Source organism: Octodon degus, unplaced genomic scaffold, assembly GCF_000260255.1.
Source record: "Octodon degus isolate 3935 unplaced genomic scaffold, OctDeg1.0 scaffold00030, whole genome shotgun sequence".
In the NCBI taxonomy this organism is placed as follows: Eukaryota; Metazoa; Chordata; class Mammalia; order Rodentia; family Octodontidae; genus Octodon; species Octodon degus.
The window spans coordinates 19,624,369-19,644,196 of record NW_004524606.1 but is presented as its reverse complement, the minus strand read 5'-3'; the positions used below and the strand labels follow the sequence as shown (position 1 = coordinate 19,644,196).

Sequence of the window (19,828 nt, the reverse complement as noted above, 5' to 3'; positions counted from 1 at the left end):
TTATTGAAACTGTCCTAGCGATTTGATTTGAAACTGTCTCATTGCTATCTGTTTATCAATAAAATTATGAAAAAAAAGTTTAAAAAAAAAAAAAAAGGAAGAAGAAAACCTGAAAAACAGGCTATTACATCTTTGCTGCTGATCATGTATTTGATCTTTTACTCATAGCTCATCCATTTGTGTAGTATTTAAATTCTCTTGGGCAAAACACTCATAGTGAATTTCTAATCCAAAAGCATGACCTTCTAAATTGCCATCTAAAGACTAACATAAATTTGCAGTTCAAGTGGTAAGAAAGTAAAGCTAAACATTGCTAAAATTATACAAAAAATGGCACGTGGCGCATAAATTGTGAAAATTTAAATGCAGACCAGGGCTAATTAAAGCTTGCTTATTAGCTTCTTGTATGTGAAGGTAAGAAGCTTGCAAGTTCAGCCTGTCTCAAAAGAAATAATAAAACTGTTGAGGGATATAGCTCAATGGAAGAACACGCCTGGCTTTAATCCTCAGTAGCCAACACCAAAAAATAAATAAATAAATAAATAAAATAAAAAATAAATGAACCTGCTTATTATAATAGGCAAGCATGAAACTCGAAGTTCCTTTATGCAAAAGATGTCTTTCCTCCCACATTGAACTGCCAGGGGCTCTGGTGAGGGCACTATGCACTTTCCCTTCTCCACAGCACAGTCTCCCTAGGGCTTCAGGGAGTAAAAGCAAGCCTGCTTCTCCTGTAATAAGTGTGCTGCGAGGTGCTGGGGAGAATCTTCACCTTCAAATTACAGAATCTCCTGCCACCAGATGCTCAAGCAAAGGGGAAGTCATTGGCAAGCCAAGCGTATTCGCCTACAATTTTAGAACCCAAAGACCCCTCCTCAAATCAATTCCAGTCTAATCCTAGGCAGTGAAAGCAGGTGAAACCACTAAATACAAGGAACAGAATTCACAAGTACTGGGTCTTTTCCTGACAGAACTTCGAGTGACAACCACCATGGCCTGCTCCCAGACTCAAGGACAGTGAAGGATTTAACATTTCAGAGAGGGGAGACGTAGGGATTTTCCACAGAAGTTCTTAGCGTCAAGATGTCTATTCGAATTTCTCCTAGTAACAACTTGCCAGCAGCCAAGGTGCCTCAGCGTCCTGGAACTCCAGGAAATGAAACTGCCAGTAGCGTATCCTCTGTCAGCCCGGAGTGTTCTGCCTCCTGGCTGTGGGGCTCTGAGCCTGATGCTGTCCTGTCTGCCCTCCACCCACAAGTGCCTACCACCCCCAGGTCTCATCTGTTTCTCTCACTGCCACACAACAGATGTGTGAGGCAGCATTAACCTCAGTTTACAGATAGGAAGCTTAGGTCAGTGACATCCTGTGACTTGCCCAGGGTTACATAGCTATGAAGAAGCACAGCTAAAAATCAAATGCTGGGTCTCCTGCTTCCTGATCAGATACCTGAATAGAGATGAGTTCACAGTGGCATTAGCCTGGCCAGGGATACTTTCACCTTCAATGAATTAAGAAAGGAGATGATCAGAAGAAAGGGCAGAGAATATGATCTATTATGTTTAAGTGAACATTAAATTTTGAGTTAGCATTAAGTTCTCAAGTGTGACACACAGCTTCTTCAGATTTTCCTCCCTCCAGGGATGGCAAGAAACAGCCAGTTTCCTCTGTGAGAGAAGTTCTGTCACCTTGGCTGAAGGCAAGTTTCAGGAGTTAGGAAAGGTTGTGTTTTGGATCCAGGAAGGCTTCTTGTGTTTTACATGACCAGGCAGCCACCAGTGGAGGAGTGTACCTTTGGGACATGGTACAGGGCCAGGGAGGACTGCTGCTCAGCACACAGCCACCCTTCTCACTGCTCTGATTCACGGCTAGTCACTGTTGTTCTCCTGAAGTCAGGCAGGGCCTCTGAGCACCACCTTAGCATTGTGCCCAGGCAGATGCTGCTACCAGGATTGGCTTTTTTAAGTGAAGCGCCATCCCTGAAGTGTTGATCTGCAAGGAGCTGTCCTCAGGGCCTGAGTGACCAACCATGGCCTCGTCACGTGGCCCTGGTGAATGTGTTCAGTAGCTGTCACTTCACAAGTCTTCAGAGACCCGAACAGTGGGCTAAAGGAGAGCAGAGGAAGGAAACAGCCTCCGCCTTCCACTGTTTACCAAGAGGTGGCCTCAGAATCACATGCCCCACTTGGCCTGTCTCAGAGATTTCTTTTGGCACATGTGGTAAGCGCAAGCCAACTTGCCTTACTTCTCTGACAGTGAATATTAAGTGCCCCTTCTCTCTCTTTTCCCCTATAACCTCCAGGGCCTGACTTCTCAACAGATCCCCTAATTTCAACTTCCAGGAGCAGTGAGCAGGAGGCCTCTCTCCTCCCTAGCACGACTGAGTTGGACCCACAGTGTGGTCATGTGGCCTGCTCCATTACTGGGTGGGGGGGGGCTGGGCTGGGGTGGGCAGTGTCTGCTTAACAGTATAGCCTGGCTCCCCTTGCTCCTTCCTTGCTGTGGCAGATGCTCTTTTGGGAGTCCCCAGCAGGGACTCATACAGTGTCAAGATGAGACACTGCTGCAGTGCTGGAGAAAAGGCACAGCTGCCCAGCCGGTGACTGAACACCACTCAGCACACGAAATATCTGGATTCTCAGCAACCGTGACATTCAGAGTTAGGAATTCTTTGATGCCACAGATTTTCAGGTTTTTTGATAAGACATCTGCACAAGGAGCATCTGAGTGGCCAGGTCCTCAGAGCATCCCTGTGCAGAAGTCTCCAAAGGATGGGTGGCAGGCAGGGGTGGCTCTTAATCCTCATCAAGTGACTGCTCACAAGACTCCTTTAAGTCTTAATGACCAAGGCAGAAGCCCAAAAGGGCACCAGACTTCCTTGTGATCATAATGTAAAGTGATTAACAACAACAACAAAAAAATCCATTAGAACTAACCCCAAAAGATTTGAAGGCAGGGCACATGCAAAAACTTTAGAGAGAAGAAAATGAAGCGAGAAGAAAAAAGAAGTATGGCGAAGGGGAAAACCATAGATCATTACCTGATCTGGACAGCTTGGTGTTAGCATGCATGCTGAGTATAATCAGGTTTAATCTGCCTGCACTGCATTCTAGGTTTAATCCCAGAAGGTATAAGAATTTCACAGATGGAGAAGAAAAGACCCAAGGGCTTCTCAGCAATCCTGCTCCAGCGCTGGAAATTGTGCCCACCAGTTCCCCATGTCCTCACCTGCAGGAGGCCGCACCCCCCTGGCCTAGGCTCACTGCATCCTCAAAGTTGCCTCTCAACGCAGGGCTGCAGGGGGAGTGTGATTTCTGAACCCTGGCAGGTACCTTCTGAGCTGCTCACCCACAAGTCATGTAGACTGGTCTGGCTTCATGGTTAACGGGGATACACCATCATCCCCATTCTTGAACTTGTGTCTTTTCTCTCTTCTGTCTCTGTGTTCATTTCTCTTGCTTGCCATCTGCTCATCTCTGCCCCTGTCTGACCTCTCATTCAAAAACCTTTCTAAAAGTCATCTCTGCAGAACTGCTTCATCCATTTGTCCTCACCCTGGAAGCTCCTTTCTCCTGGTCTCCCACTGAGGGTAATTTTAATGACAAAACAATACTAAATGTGAAAGAATTTTAGATGGGAAAGGACTACACAGAGAGAAAGGATTTGGAACGTTTCTCCTCACAGCAGGCTTATAAATAGTCTGCATAACAGTTTCTTAAATCAATATCTGATTTGTCTCTTCTGTTGGCCTTTGACTACTCCAAGGGTGATTCCCATCCCACAGCTTTGGTGGCCCCCAGAAGGCTGGTAGATATGGTTAAGTCTTAGCAATGACTGCTGAGTCACAAATTGAATTTTAACTAGATGATTCATATGTACACTAAAATTTAAGCAGAACAGAATTAGGTCCCAAGAACCTCTAAAGTACAGATAGCACAGTACCCCTACTACAAAGTGCTGCAGAGCCCAGGTTACAGGGTTCTATGCTGATCTCTCTCAGCCTCAGGTGTCAAGGCAAAAGGCAAAAGGTTTTCTTCCTTCAAAAAAGGCTGACAGCAGCTGCTTGATGGTCCTGAGGGTCACTTGAGTGGACACACAGTACTCAGAGAATACGGTGCCCATCCACAAGGCCTATGTGTCTGCATGTTTAGGTAATATGCACATGTGACAGCTTCCAGGGCACCAGTGCAACTGAAGAAGGCCTGCCTGTGTCTAGGAACACAAACATCTGCATAAGAAACACAGACTTCTTTGGGATATCTCATAGGCAAGTCCTTGGTAATGGGAAGAGGGGCAGTGAAAAATGTAGTCTTAGCTTATAGGGTCGCTCCCTGAAAGTGAGCCAGTGTACATTACGAAGGTGCCCTGGGTCTCACCGTTCATGCCTCCTTACTTTACCACATTGCGCCTGCACGTTTTAATGAATTAGGAAAGCACAGAGTCTGCAGAGGACAGCTTTCAAGGACAGCTGGCCTGGGATCCCCATAATACGTGTGTGGTACCATCCACTGCACTCTGCTAGAGAAGAATGCTCTAGAAACCTGCCACAGCCACCTCTTCCTGGGATTGGCTCTCCACAGCAAGAAGCTGAATCTAGGACTCGAATTCTTTGTATCATGTGATCTCTTCCTGACCATTAGCAGCACAGCCCCTCTCAGAAGACCAGGCTGAGCCCCAGCAATGCTGAACTATACCAGATGACCATTTTGCTGTTAAGAAGCCTCTCAGAGACCAGGTCTTAGTGAAGGGGGTTATTACTGAGCAGACAGACAGACTGCAGAGATGTGAAACCGGGTGGTGGACTCTGATCTAGATCTAGGCTAAGACTCCATCCCTGGTTAGTGACCCTTGCTAAACTCTCTGAGGTTCAGTGTTTCTTTGGAACAGGCTGACAGCAGTTGCCCAGTGGGCCTGCGGTCACTTGAGCAAACACACAGAGCTCAGAGGACAGGGCCTCATCTGTGAGAAAAGCTTAGCGAGCAGCAGACCTCACTCAGTGCTCGGCTGTGAGCTCCCCGTGGGCTGCTGGGACTGTGTTCTGTGCTGAGAAGCCGGCGCAGCAGCCGCACTCTGCCCTCCCTCCAGGACTCTTTCCCACTTACCTTGATCATTTCTGCCACATAACTCTCTGGCCCAGTATATTCTGTGGAGTCCTTCACTTTCACCAGCACGATGAAGCACAGATAATGCCACATGTTGTGTTCTTCCTTGATGTGCTCTTCAAAGGTGACAGTCTTATTGTCAAACTTGTCTCTTTCTAAGCCTAAAAAGAGAGACAGAAGGCCCCCAGCCCCGACTGAGCAGCCATGGTATGGAAGAACAAGTACAGAAGCAGCTCACGCCTGTCTTTATAAGGAGTTGGCTTTACTGGCCTCATAAACCCATTCACTCACCTATCACAAGAAAACAGGCTACGAGAGTGACCTTCCCGGGCTTGAATGTCACCTTTGCTACTTGCCAGTTACTACTTAATTTCCACGTGCCTTAGATGCTCTGCTGGAAAATGGGAAAACTGTGGCCTAGATTCCATGGGTGTCTGGGGGTTAAATGGGAACACGTGTGATGTGCTTGCACACGGCAGTCAAACGGAGCTGAGGTCCCTTCTCCCAAGTAAATGCCCAAATGCAGACATTGAAACTTTTCAACAGGAAGGTGTCAAGGCAAAAGGCACGTTGAACAAATTTCAGACTCTAATTGATAGGTTTACATTTTTCAGAAATCAGGGTAAACGATTCTGAAACTAATTTCTCTATTTTTTAGAACTGTGCAAATAATGGGGACAGGGAAAGGTAGTAGAAACCCTAAAATGGAGAACTGAAATTAGAGGTAGCACATATAAAAACATCTTGCTTCATATGTGTATAAGGCTTGACCCAGAAAGTTCATGTGTGCAGATACATTCACGTGTGTACAGACTCCACACTCCTGCCCTATAGATATTAACCCTTTTACACCACTTGTGAGCCCTGAGAATGGCAGACACCCAAAGAAATCAGTACATCTAGCCACCAGATACCAGCTTCTAAATACTATTCTCCATTAAAGAAGAATGAGGATTCTGCAAAAATGACTGGTTTTAGGGAAGGTTTGGGTCAGGGAAAGCACAAAGTAGCCTGAGCCTGGAATGCCTTATGTATCATAAAAAGAAAACCACAGAAAATGATCACAACATGAGAAAATACAGACGCCAGCTTAGAAGGGCTCACACTGGCTAAATCATGACAAAATGAACATTAAAAAATGACAGTAAATGATTATAACCAATTGAATAAAACAAGTCCATGTGGTTGCAAGTACGAACATACAAATATAAATATATAGAGAAAAGATTCTTCAAAGGAAAAACCAATTTAGACATGCACAAAGAAAAATAAGAAAACCACCATTTTGAAACATAATGAGGCAAGAATTATCAATAGATGCTAAATCTGGTGGGAGAATATTTAATTTGAGGAATAACAAGATAGTTAGAAATTGTCCAAGTACCCACAAAGAGTAACTTTATAGTGGAGAAAATCTTGCTATTATCACCCTAAGCAAGAGCTCTCAGTCAGTATGATCACCAGTTATAAAATGAACAGGCACCGTATGCTACCCGACACAACACTCTTGAGAAGAGTATTCCTGCACAAAATGCATAATCTTCCTTTAACCATGAGGGAACGTTAGGGGAACTCAAGTCAAGAGACATTCCTCGAAGTAACTGACCTGCTTGCATTCCTGAAAAAAAAAACCCATGGAGGCAAAAGAGGCAACACAATAATGAAAGCCATGACCTGAGTTACAAAGGAGGTTACTGGACCAGAGAGCAAATTGTGAATAAAGACTGCAGGTGATGATAATAGTTTTAAGTCTTTTTCTTTCTGCTGTGGAGATGGAAGCCAGTGGCTCTCTCTGTCACCTTTACTGATGCTTGAGATAGGATCTGGGCGAAGTTGCCCAGGCTGGCCTTGACCTGCCGTCCTCTTGCTTCAGCCTCCCTAGTAGCTAGATTTATAGGCACTCAGCTAAAAATATTTCAGTTTTCAATCTTATACCGTAGATATAAGAAACTCTTTTTTCAGGAAATACATATGAAATATTTAGTAGTAAGAGGGTACTGCATCAGCTAGCCACACCTACATTGTCAGAAAAATCGAGTGTGCTTGTGCATGGGTGTGAATAAAGTACATTGAACACTAACTCAGTGCAGAGTACATAGAAATTCTCTGTACTTGTTTTGTGACATTCCTATAACTCTGAATTTATGTCACAGTGAAATGCTTAAAGATTTTAAGGGGGCAAAAATCAAGGAATTAAAATCTTTACAAAGAAAATGTTCGTTTTAAAGTATATATACCAGGAAAAAATAAATTTATATATATTATGAAAGATCCTGGAATGATGGCCCAGCTCGCAGATTCCTCGTGATTCATTTGCTCACCTGCTCTTTCCTGCAGTTGTGCCCCTGCATCCTTTTTAAGTATCAGCTTGCTTCTCAGCCTTAGGTGCCCACAGTATGCCATAGCCTGCGCTAGGACTCAGTGATGCAGAGAAGTTCCCACTTTTGCACCCATTGTAGCAATCAGGAAGAAGGGTTTCAGAGGAGGTAAGTGACTGAACTGTGGTTACATGGCCAGTAGGAAGCAGAAGCCCAATAAAAGTCCATGTCTGATGCACAGCACATAAGCTCTCAAATATTACAGATATTCTGAGAACATGTTTTCACATAGGGCCTGATACTGTCAGCTGTGAAGGCACCTCCAGGCTGGAGCTGGATGAGAGATTGCCTTTCGTCTTTATTTAGCATGGGACCAATAGAAACTCAGGTGGCTCAAGCACAGAAAGACCCTGAGATGCGCTTGTCTTAAATAACATTCAGTCACATTTCCATTCCCTGGAATTGTACTCTATGAGACAAGTTGGCAACTGCTGCCGAGAATTCACCATCAGTCCAAATACTTCCCAGGAGAACAGAGGCCAACAAGAGCTCCGCTTCTGCCAAGGAAATGGGAGAGGTTCACAAGAACACACTGATGCATGTTCCCTCCCACGGAGCATGGGCACACACCTCATCCTGCATGCCATATTATTCCTGTATGCCTCAGCCACGCCAGCCTTCCCCATCTCACCACAGCCTGGAGGACACTTACCACAGATGAAGCACGTGGTCTTTAAGATCTCCTCTTTCTTCTGCTTCTCACTCCTCAGGTCAGCAAAGGTGTCAATGATAACCCCAAAAATCAGGTTGAGGACAATGATGATGACCATGAAGAAGAACAGGAGGTCATAAATCACTCTTGCAGCAAAGAGGGGTTCCTGGAAGAGACATGTATTGGAATCAGTGGTTCCTTTCCTGCCTCCTGCTCCCCAGAGCTCAGGGTCCAGCTCCTGGTGGCCCCATGTACACTCAGGTAGAAGTAATATGGGGCATTAAACTTCAAAATCCTTGACAGCATCTTTCTTCTTACCCTCAGTCTGCATCATGAATTCACCCATGTGCTATGAGACAAACCCAGGAGGATTCTGAAAATGTGTAGGGTGGGCCACCCAGAGGGACAAAACCATTACATTAAGAAGAACAAGGCTACCCCTTTCCACATGCTGACCAGCTGCACAATTTCAACATGAAGGCTAAGGGAAGATCAGCCTGACTGGCTCTTTCCACACCATTACCCCTGACCAAGGCCACTGGCTGTGCTTTCACTGCTGCCCCTAGAGGCCCCCTTCCTGCAGGGTTCCTTTACCTCTTTGGATGGTTTCCTGAGCACATCCCCTACTCCACCCCCGCTCCGCAGCCCATGGCTCAGGACAGTGACGATGCACATGAGCAGCGTCTCACACGTGTGTTCCTTATCCTGCTCCGTTTCTTCTACAGTGATCAGCTGCTCTGTGAACAGGGCAATCATAACACAGTGAAAACACAAGGCAAAAGAAGACACCCTGATTCTGAATGCTGTTTCCTCAATGCCATCTTACCAGCTGGTGGCACAAGAAAGAAGAAAATTCTCATATAAGCTAAAGGTATGTAGGGCAATGCTGTTCTCACCACAGACGTCTGCTAACTCCTCAAGCCAGTGAGTATGTCTTCCCTCTACTAAATCTAAAACAGTCTCTCTGTGCTTTTAGATTTTCAATTCTATCCCTACCTCCAAATAAAGCAATCTTTTCATGTCAAAGAAGTTGCCTAAGCACTGTGACAGGATCTCACTTCTCTAATGAGGATCTGAACCAGGTCCGAGGTTCCTTACCTCCTTGATGATCCCTCATCCAACTTAGGGGATGATGCTTTACAGCAAGCCCACTGCACCAGTGCCAGTACACTGGAGGCTGCTCATTCTTACTGGTTTCTGGAGGAAGAACTCCATGGTGTCATTCTCTAGGTGCAGTGAGAATGATCTTGCTAAAACACAGAGCTCATCTTATCACTCATCCCCCTTTCAAAAGCTCCCATTCATCCTTTAGATGAAGTTTTACCTCCTTAACCTGACTTATAACTTATGATTATTTTAGCTCTTTGCTAGTGTCATTTCTTGCTTCTCTCTTTTTACATATATGAAGTCCCTGATCTATGAACATTTGAGTTGCAAACTTTCACAGGTGTACAATATAAGACTCACACTGTCAAACTTAGGAATGAATCTGACTTATGAACACCCTCTCAGAACAGAATTTGTGCATAAGTCGAGGGCTTACCATACTTGATTTGTCCCTAAACTTGCTGTATTTTATCATTAAACCTTTATACATGCCACTTGCCTGTGGAATGCCTACCCTTCCTCCTTTGCCTAAAGTCTTTCTGTTTTAGTATCACTCACATTATTGCCCTATGGTGATACCAGTTAGGTGTTGGTACTCCATCCTTATTCTCAGCATTCAGCATACTCTTCGTTTCATTGGTGACCATCAGTTTACTTGCCTGCCTCCCCCAGCCCACTGTTCTCTCTCAGAGAACATCCATCCCTGGCAGACAGTGGGCACTCTGTGAATACTAACTGAACTGGAGCAGTGTAATTGTTCTAGTGAGCTTCCAACATCACCTGCATCACCTAAGCTCCTGAAGGACTGTGACAGTCACAGGGAGTTTTAGTTTACAAGGTCTTACCTTCTTTGGGTATAGGAGATGAACAGTTCTCCCCACTCTGCACCCTACACACATCAGAGTACAGGAACTCGCTTGCCAAACTCTCGCCCGTTTCTGGGAGTGAGAAGGAAATTTTATGATGAACAATCTGGCAGCATATAGTTAAAATGTTTTAAGTCCCCAATTCACGGCTGCTTAAACAATTCTTTACACAAATAACACTCTCCAATTCTGTATATAAATTAAAAGCAGAGATGTGATTTACACTTTCATTTGGTGATCTGAATGGGAAGAAAGCCAAAAATGTCAGTTCCTATAGGCTTACTAAAAATTCCATACTTAAATAGCACCTCTCTAACTTTAAGACAAACAGCTGAAACTTGTAGACACTCCTGAATGTATAGACTCCAGCAAGATTTAGACCAAGTCTACAGGAAAAGCACTGGTGTGTCCAAGTCCAGACCGATTTAGTTCAGAGCTCAAAAGGAACAACAGTGAGTGCCATCCGTGTCAGCTGGAGGCGAGAGCTGCATGTGAAGTCACACGCGGGAGGGAGCGGGCAGGCTGCCTACCCTGTACGTCACAGTCATTTCAGCTTGCTCCTGAGACCCAGGGAGCCTGGCTACCTGATCAAAATTCAGCTGTATTTCACTACGTAGTCCAACTGTTTTAATTGAGAGAAAGAGTACTTGGGTATCACTCAAGGATGTGATCATGTTTTTTCATTCTCAGAGCCAAAAATCTCCTCTGTTTTTGATATATATAAAAATAACATGAGCTCACTGTAACATGTGCATACAGTAAAAAAGCCTCAGGGATAGCCACAGCGAGCAGTCTGGGGGCATACATTCTAAAAGCCATATCAGGTTTTTGATAAATGCAAATATCCTACTGTTGCTATTCTGTAATTTCCTATGCTGTCCCTTGGGCCTTTTTGAACAAAGGAAGCTGATACTGTATGTCTCACCATTATACATCTCATACCTCAGTGTACATTCCCTCAGATATGTCTGTTTTTCACAAGCACTGGCAGCAGGTCTTCAAATTCTCTATGAAAAGGTTTTTACTAGTTTAAAATTTGATATTAGTGAATAAATGGTTTAAATACAAGATCTGGTCACTCACCCTTAGCAGACAGACATAGTATCTCCCTTTGAACAAAGTGCTAAGTTAAGTCCTGTATTCACAACTCACACTCCATGTATTCCAGAGGTATCTGTACTGCTAAAGTCATTACTTTCTCTCATTCAGTAATAATCAGGAACTACTCTCTTAACAGTAAAAAAGATCGAAGATCCCAAACCCACCTGGAACAGCTGTTTCATTGGGCAGTTTATCTACTTCCAAGATGAAGTCATCCTTGAAGAAAAGATAGCCCACTATGGAGAACAGGTACACCAGAATCAGAGCCAACACTGCTGTCAAGATGATGGACCGTCCATTGCGGGTGACACTTTTAATGACATTGAGCAAAGTCTCTTCTCTGTACACTAAGTCAAAAAGCTTCAGAAAGAAACAAAAAGAAAACGATAAAACAGTTTTAAAGAATCCTGCATATTAGAAGCACATCAATATCCCATCATGAAGACATGGTTCACAGACCATGCAAACTTTTGGAAACTCAAGAGCACTAAATATGATCTTAACAACACTGCCTGTCTCCAAAATGAAAAAGATGGTAAAAATGAGGAAAATAATCACAGATGGGCCAGGAACTAGAAACAATTTTTAGTAGTAGACAGAGATGGTTAGAGGTTGTGGAAACAGAGTATGTGAGTTTTAAACAGCAAAGTGATAAGAGTCTCAGCATACATTCCTCTATCATGTGATTACTGAGTTTCTATTAAGGGCCACCATGTTGGTCCTTGCCATCCTGGAGCCAGGTGTCTTATGGGGAAGGCAGGCACTGACTACTAGACGGGGACAGTACCAAGGACTGCGGTCAATACAAGTTCAGGTCTTAGCTGAGCTACTGAGGGGCCACTATGATCTTGGGTAAGTTACTCTCCCTGACCCCTCTGAGCCTCAATTTCTTGTGTACTGGTGGATGCAGAGTGATTGAGGAATACGTAGGCCTTATACACAGTGCTTAACATGTGAACATACTTACATGCTGAGTAAAAATGATAAATGGTAATTATTAATTTTATGATGAGACTGAGGCAAGGTCACATAGTACTTGGCAGGGACATGTGTGGCAGTGACACACCAGTAAGGCTAGACCCTTATTCTCCTATCTTCCTCTACCCCTCTAGTAGGGGGAAGACCCTTATGATCCAGAGTGTGTTCTCAATCTTGGCCCGCCCACTGCCAGGGGACCTGCTCTCTACAGATGCTGCTTCATATGAAATGCATGATAACTAAAGAGGATGTGGTCCATGTAGGTATGGGAAGTTAATGGCTAGTTTTTCCAAGAACTACAATCACAGCTATTTGGCTGAGGGAGTGGTAGTGAGAAATTGGAGGTGAGTTCTCTTGTGTTACTCTTAGAATTGAAGCCCATTTTTTGTTTGATTTTTGTTGGGGTCTCCCTATATTGCACAGACTGGCCTCCACCTCACAATCCTCCTGTCTTAGCTTGGAGTAGCTTGGATTGCAAGCATGCGCTACTCAGCCTGGCTACAGTCTAACTTTTAATGTGGTCTCTGTGTTGACATCTACTCCTCTCCTAAAGGTTTGGCCTCTGCTGTGGGTTTCGGGCATGATTTTGCACATGTAAGTCAGCCAAGGGAAAGGGTCTGGCTTTTAATCTGTTGCAAGATGCTGATCAAGCCAGATCTCTAACCTCTCTGGACCTCAGGTCTCTCATCTGTAACATAAGTGGACTGAACCAGTTGATCTCTGAGTCCCTTCCAATTAGAATTTTACATGTGAGGTCATTTTCTGGTCAGTTAGCTTTTCTCCTTCTCAAACACCAATCTATGTCTTAAAATTGGTTCTTGAATGGAAGTTAGTGAGGTAGCATTCTTAAAAGGAAGCAAGAAGGGGCATTTAGTCAGTAGGAGAGCACAAAAGTCTAAGAGTTGCTAGTATTGTTGATTAAGTATTTTCCAATATATCAATCCAAAGTGGCAAGAGCACCTTCACAAAAAAAATGGTTGTTTTCTGTAGTTAAAAACCATAGAGATTATGTAGCTTCAAACTGAAGAAATAAGTGACCTTTTCCTCTTTTTGATTCGATTGTAACTTGTAATTTTAGAACAATGAACATGTGTTATTTATATGAAGGAAACCTAATTAAGAAACACATGTTCATTGAAAAAAAACTTGGAAAGTGCAAGTAAGCACAAAAAGTCACTAATAATTTTGTTATTTACAAACATTCATTGAACAAATTACTTCTGACTTTTAAAAGATATAATATACACATACATCACTTTACAAAAAAAATCACACCCTGATAGTGGCATGTAGTGAGTATCTTTCACCCAGTAGTCATGAATATTTTGATGAAAAAATGATCTAGTTTGACTATATGGAAAAAACATATAGCATAACTATTATCCTTTTTTCTAAAAAAATAGCCAAGATGTTTTCAATTATATGTTATTATCCATAATGCTGTGTTAAAAACCTCTCTACCTGTCTCTATAGTACTGGTCTAGGTATTTATTTTTGTTTAATTTCCAGAAATGGAAATGTAGAGACATGTGTTGCAATAGAAACATACTGTCTATTGCTGCCCAGAACAGCTCCATCCGTAGCTCACCACTTGTACAGAATTATGTCCACCTTATCCCCACTGTTACAGTACTGGGCACAATTATGCTTTTTAACTTTGTGCAAAGTCATAGGTAAAACCCAGAATCACATAGTTGATTTAATTAGCATGTCTTTATTTAGCAGTAAGGATGAACATTTTTCTATGCTTACTGACAGTCTGGGGTTCTCTTTTTGCTAACTGCTTGCTTATGAACTTTGAACATTTTCATCTGCTGAGTTAATATTTTTCTTAGGACAGAAACGTTTGAGACAGGTCCAGCCAGGCTTGAGAAGGTCCACTAGTACTTTAGGTCATCAGATTGCCCTCCTTTCTGCTGTGCCTACCATCCAGGAAACTTACAACCCGGGAGACAAGGGTTTTCTCTCCTGAAGGTTTCTTTCCTTTTACAGAAACCCAGTCTCTTTTGGTTGTGAGCTTTTTTCTTTTTGGAATAATTGGAAGAGTTTTGGTACTCCATCTATGATCTTAGTAGAGATGTTCAATACTGCTTTTTAATAAAAACATGATTTGAGGCCATAGACAAGCCAAAGTCCAGAGGGCTTGGAGAACCCCCAGAAACACAAAGGAAAGGCATCTGCCTCAATCTAGGCTGACCAACTAATTGCTACATTTTTCTCAAAGTGAACTGGGCTGAGAAAACATCAGTGGAAGCTCAAAATTTCTCCATATCATTCTGAGACAGGTGAGAGACGTGAGAGCTCAAATGCAAAGTGCAGTGTGAAGTAGCAGCTTCTTACGTGCTCATATTAAAAGAGCTGACTCAGAGGACAACCAAGTCGAGGGGCCACGCTGCTCTGCCACTTCCTGGCTCTGACTTGGGGCAAAGCCAACACACCAGACCTCAGGGGGCTAGACTGTAACCTTACAGGAACTGTGAGAGGATAGGGCAGCAGTACACAAAGAACACTCAATAAATGGTAGTAACTACTACATTCTGGACTGTGAGGCTCTGAGATAGGGCCTTATGTGTCACATTATGCTACCTGCTGTACCTAGCAATGGCACTGGCTGGCACTGCAAAATGACCAAAAAAGGGTGCAAGTGCATAGAAAAATAAATGAAGCTAAGTGGAGGGAGACAGCAGGAAAGGCCAAATTCTACTAGGGACAGATGGAACTGTTTAAGGAAACCCTCCTATCTCTTGAGAGAGACAACCAACTGACCTCTACTTCTTTGGCCAGGAAGGGCAGGAATTTTTGGGGTGGACAGATGTGGGTCTCCCTGCTCACAAGCCAGAACCCTGTCTAGGGACTTTATTACATGACACAAAACAGCTCAGAAATAGACCCAGGGTTTGAAAGATTTTAGATTCACAATGAATAAAATAGGCCACATGATGACAGTGACAAGTATATCCTGAGATCTCTTTGCCCAAAACCTCAAAGCATAGCTAGACCTATTTTAAAATGAGGGAAAATAATCCATTCCATTTAGCCTGCCAACATTTACCACTAATGGAATGAGCTAATCTTGGTGAATTCTTTATGGTGCTTTGGATGAGACAGTGAATAGAGGATGAGAAAGACAGTAATAGCTAGCATTTCTACAGCTGTGCTATTTTAGGACTTTGACACAAACAGCTGTATATAATGTCTACAACAGCTCTGTGAGGGAAATACAACAGGTAAGCCTGAAAAATATGATGAATATTAAATTTTTAAAAAATTATCATAGTAAAAGTCACAATGTCATTAGTCCTTTCAAATACTCCTCTGCATTTCACACACCCTTAGCCCATCATTCTTGACACTTTCTGAAGCAGTTTTGGAAGTTCTTTTTTATGTTTTTAGTTTTCACAGTTGTGGCTGCCTCAGTGTCCCGAATTGATTCAACACGTTCTCTTTCATGGTCATTTTGACTTTGAGGAAGAGCCAGAAGTTTCATGGTGCTAAATCTGGTGAATATGGTAGATGAGCACACACCACAGTGTTTACACAAGCCCCCTTCCTGTGGGGCACCACTTGGTAACAGCATTCGCCATACTTTTGACCTCATAAAGACACAGAAGAGGACTGCCTGAACTGCTTCAGAAGTTGGCAAGAATGATGAGATCTGTGTGCTTGGGATGAGGAGGGATCTTTTGAGGGGCACTAATGACAATGTGTCTTTTGCTGTAATTAGATTTTAAAATTTAAACATTCACTGTTATTTTTTATCATTCCTTATATAGATGGGTAAACTGAGGCATAGAGGAGTAAAGAGCCAGCCCCCAAGCCCTGTGAATAGCATCTGCCTGAAGAGCCTTCCTTGCTCTCCTTTTTTGAGGTCCATCTTCTTTTTAAATCAACATTAAGGCTCTGGCCATTTTTTTTCCTCACATTTTCATACTTCTAGTGTCTTTATGATAGATCATCTCTGTGCTTCCTGTCATATTATTTATGTACAAAGAAATGGTTTCTTATTTTTAACTCTATAGGTCGACGTTCCCTCCAACTACAAGACAGTAAGCAGTTACTTGATATATAATTTAAAAATCTTCCCAGAAGAAAAGAAAGAACCAATTCATTGTATAGACTGTCAAGACCTTAGCTACAAGTAACTTCTGCCAGAAAGGTCTCCTGATCATCAAGCAGATCACACTCATAATCATGAGGCTTGGGGCTTTGAGAGTAATGCCGAGTCTTAGGTTAATGCATATTCCATTGAGAAATGGATCCCATGGGGTCTGTAGACGATAAGTCTCCAAAACATCACCCTTATAAGTTCTGGCCACGTCTGGAAAGGCAAAGTGCACACAGAGGAAGCATTTCCTGAAGCAGACCATAGGCACTTTTCCCTACTGGAGTGCAGCAGATACGCAGTGCACAGCACACGATGTACACCTCTAGGTTCCCACAAACCTCTAAACGCTAAAAGGAAAAGCGTATGATAAGAACTTTCCTAGTTCTCTACACACAAAATATTTGCTGGTACTCACCAGCAAACTGTAGAAGAACTCATGGACAAAGAGCCCCATGGCACAGATCACCAGATACAGCAAGTGATAGAGGAACTCAACATCCAGAATCATGGCCCGGTAGCCTCTGGTGAATGTTCCACAGTTGCCCACAAAGCTCATAAGGAAGATGATTTTATTGCAGACCTAAGAACAATAGCAGAAAGAGTCAGACAGCGTAGACTATGTTGAACTGCTGATAACTCAGAGATTCCACACAAACGTATTTCAGCACCTTGCCCTGACAAAAGCTTCTTTTTTACCAAGTGCCCACCAAATCTGCCCAGAATCATTCTGCAGCTTCCAGTCATTTCATTACTTTGCTTTTGAGGCATGTTACAAATTACATGGTAGTCAAACAGCTTCATGTGCAACAGTAATCAAGTAGCATTTGTATACAACAAAAACAAAATTAACACATTCTGAGAATATGATTTTCAAAATGAGATATGAATCATTTCTAACATTCTTATATGAGTTAGTCAAACACAGAAGTCACCTCTATTCATGAAATCTGTGATTGGCATAATTAAAAGTGTTTTCTGAATTTGTTACATTCTAGGCATCACAGAGTTGATATTTAGTTAGAAGCAGATAAATGTTCCTTTTGCAAGGAAAGTACGAATTCTCTTGGAAAAGAAAAGGAAGGAATATTAGGATGAGTTCTGTCCAGCTGCCCTTTCTTTTGAGCATAACTTCTAATATTTCCTTTATGGACTCATTCCTGTCCAACAACTAGTTCTTCATCTTGACCAGCCACAATACTTTATTCTTCAGGGTTTAATGATTATTCAGGAATAGGCATATAACCAGTGGATCATCCAATGAAATCCACTGAGCTCTACTCTGCAGCAAAAGATAATTCTGGTCCCTTTCACTGACCTTGTACTCAACAGGATATAAGCTCTGGAGCTGCTGGAATCCTCCAGCACAGTGATGGTGACCCTTCTAGCGCTTTACTGCTAATAAACAGCCTGCTGAGGCATGTGTGCCATAGGTTTTCCATCACTGCTCTAGCCATACACCTGCTCCTGACAGCACCTCCAGGCAGAGGACACAGAGCCCAAAAATGGGAGAGAAGGAGGGGACCTGACACTACTGTTGGAGCCCCAGTATCCAGCTACATATGAAGCCAAGTTCTTGATTTCTTGGTCAGAATAAGCCAGTACATTTTCTCCTATGCTCAGGCCAGCATGTAGTAGGATTTCTGCCACTTGCAAATGAAGGTGTCCTAATACAGCTCCATCTCCATACACCCCTTGCCTTGAAGTTCATCTCTACCATGTTGACAGAGAAATATGAATCAGGAGAAAGCTACAGAGGAAGCACTTTGGATCCACTTGGTAAAGTCATCTTCACAACTTCAGCTCCCTTGGCCACATGGGCTAGGGAAATTCTGTCAGTTAATCTGGTAGGTCAGTGTCAGTAAGATTCGGCAGTGAGAAAGTGAGGAAGACATCTAGAGAGAGCTTCTGCCTTTCTCAGGCTAAACATGAGATCTGCCAAATTTCCTCACTATTCCAAACTTAGCTGGTGGAGGTCTTTGACGGGATAGGACAGTATCATGTACTCTAGATAATCCAAGCCAGTGGAGTTTTGGACAGAATGCAAGAAGTCGGGGAGGGGCAGCAATTATCTGGTTAACATTATATGGGCTTAACTATGGCCAGCTTTCTGCCATTTTAACAGGAGATAAATCTACTTCACTGGATTCTATTGTGCTCTTTAATTCTATTGCTTCCCCAGCAAATATCTCCTATTTATAGTCTTAGCTGGCCTGCTCACCCCACCCCGCACTGACTACTTGATTATTCTTCGATTCAGCTTTCCAGCTTTACCTCTCCACAGAAGTAGCTGTTGTAGAGTCTCTGAGGGAGTATGCCAGGGCACCCCAGTGCCCTCCCCTACTCTTGTATACTCAGAGCCTCTGTCCTGGTCTCCACAACTTGACAAGGTTCCCTACTCAGTCGTTTTCTCAGCTCTTCCTCCAGCCCAGAGGTGGTACCTCCCTGTGTTTACAAAAAATCTCCTCTAAATGATTATAGATCACACACCACATGTCATTATAAGTAGCAGTTGTCTGATTTGATTCTTAATTACATGCTCTATGTTAAATAGTGACATCAGTGGTCAGAGATTAAGGGTCAGAGAAAAAAGAACTAGTCACCCCAGAGATACAAGCTCTGAGCTATTGAGGTCCCCCTCCCCATCACTCACCTATCTACCTGTCCACTCATCTGTCTTATACTTCCTTCTTAATAGCTTCCTTTTGTTGCAGGTGATACCTGCATTCCCCTCCCTGGCCCTGTCTCTTTGCCTTTGTGGTCCTGGATTTTCCAATGGAAAAGCTAACATTAATAGTCTGTTTTGTCACCTCAAATCCAATAAGTCAACAGTTTTTATGTATTTACCCCCAAAACACGATTTTAGCCTGATTTCATCAATAACAGTGTTCTCTCACAGGTTCAGAATACAAATGTAGAGTTGTACTTGTTTTCTTCATCACCCACTAAAGATAGAAACACATTCTCTGCCTAATGAAAAGGCTCTGAGTTGCTCCAACTCTGTGCCTGTCACATGGACTCCCTTCACATCAGTGATATCTGAGGTCAGCCTTTTTACACCTCATAAAAAGCATCCTGGGAGCCCCAGAGGCCTCCCTTCCTCTGTCCCTCTTGAGTCCATATGACAATGAGGAAAGGAATCTTCTGAAGAACACCTTTCAGTGTGTCATTTCTTGTCTCAAAAACACTGCAGGCATTTCCCACTACTAGGATCAGAATTTTCTAACAATTATTCTACACAGAACTAATCCTAAGTGACACTTTCAGAAAACTGCAGGCAAATAGGTTTGTGAAAAACAAATATAGGCTTCTCCTTTTTTTGAGATCTATAATACATATTAGGTGTTTTTTTGGTCTTTTTAAGACATGGTCTTGCTATGCAGCTCAGGCTGTCCTTGAGCTTGCTTTGTAGCCCAGGCTGTTTTCGAACTTGCAAGGATCCTCCTGCCTCAGCCTCCCAAATGCTGGGATTATAGGTGTGCACCCCCCCAGCTCAATTGTAATCCATATTAGAATATTATAGTCTCTGAGAAGTCCTGAAGTA

General features: G+C 43.1%; 1 protein-coding gene across 1 annotated transcript in view; it reads right to left on the bottom strand.

Moving 5' to 3' along the window:
* Itpr1 (inositol 1,4,5-trisphosphate receptor type 1) overlaps positions 1-19,828 on the bottom strand; it is a 381,954-nt gene that overhangs the window by 22,262 nt on the left and 339,864 nt on the right. The window contains exons 54-59 of the mRNA XM_023713283.1: positions 16,703-16,867; positions 11,369-11,564; positions 10,083-10,175; positions 8,725-8,867; positions 8,131-8,296; positions 5,101-5,261 (exon numbers count right to left, since the gene is read on the bottom strand). Of these exons, the coding sequence (XP_023569051.1) occupies positions 5,101-5,261; positions 8,131-8,296; positions 8,725-8,867; positions 10,083-10,175; positions 11,369-11,564; positions 16,703-16,867 (924 nt within the window). The remainder of the gene's footprint in view (positions 1-5,100; positions 5,262-8,130; positions 8,297-8,724; positions 8,868-10,082; positions 10,176-11,368; positions 11,565-16,702; positions 16,868-19,828) is intronic.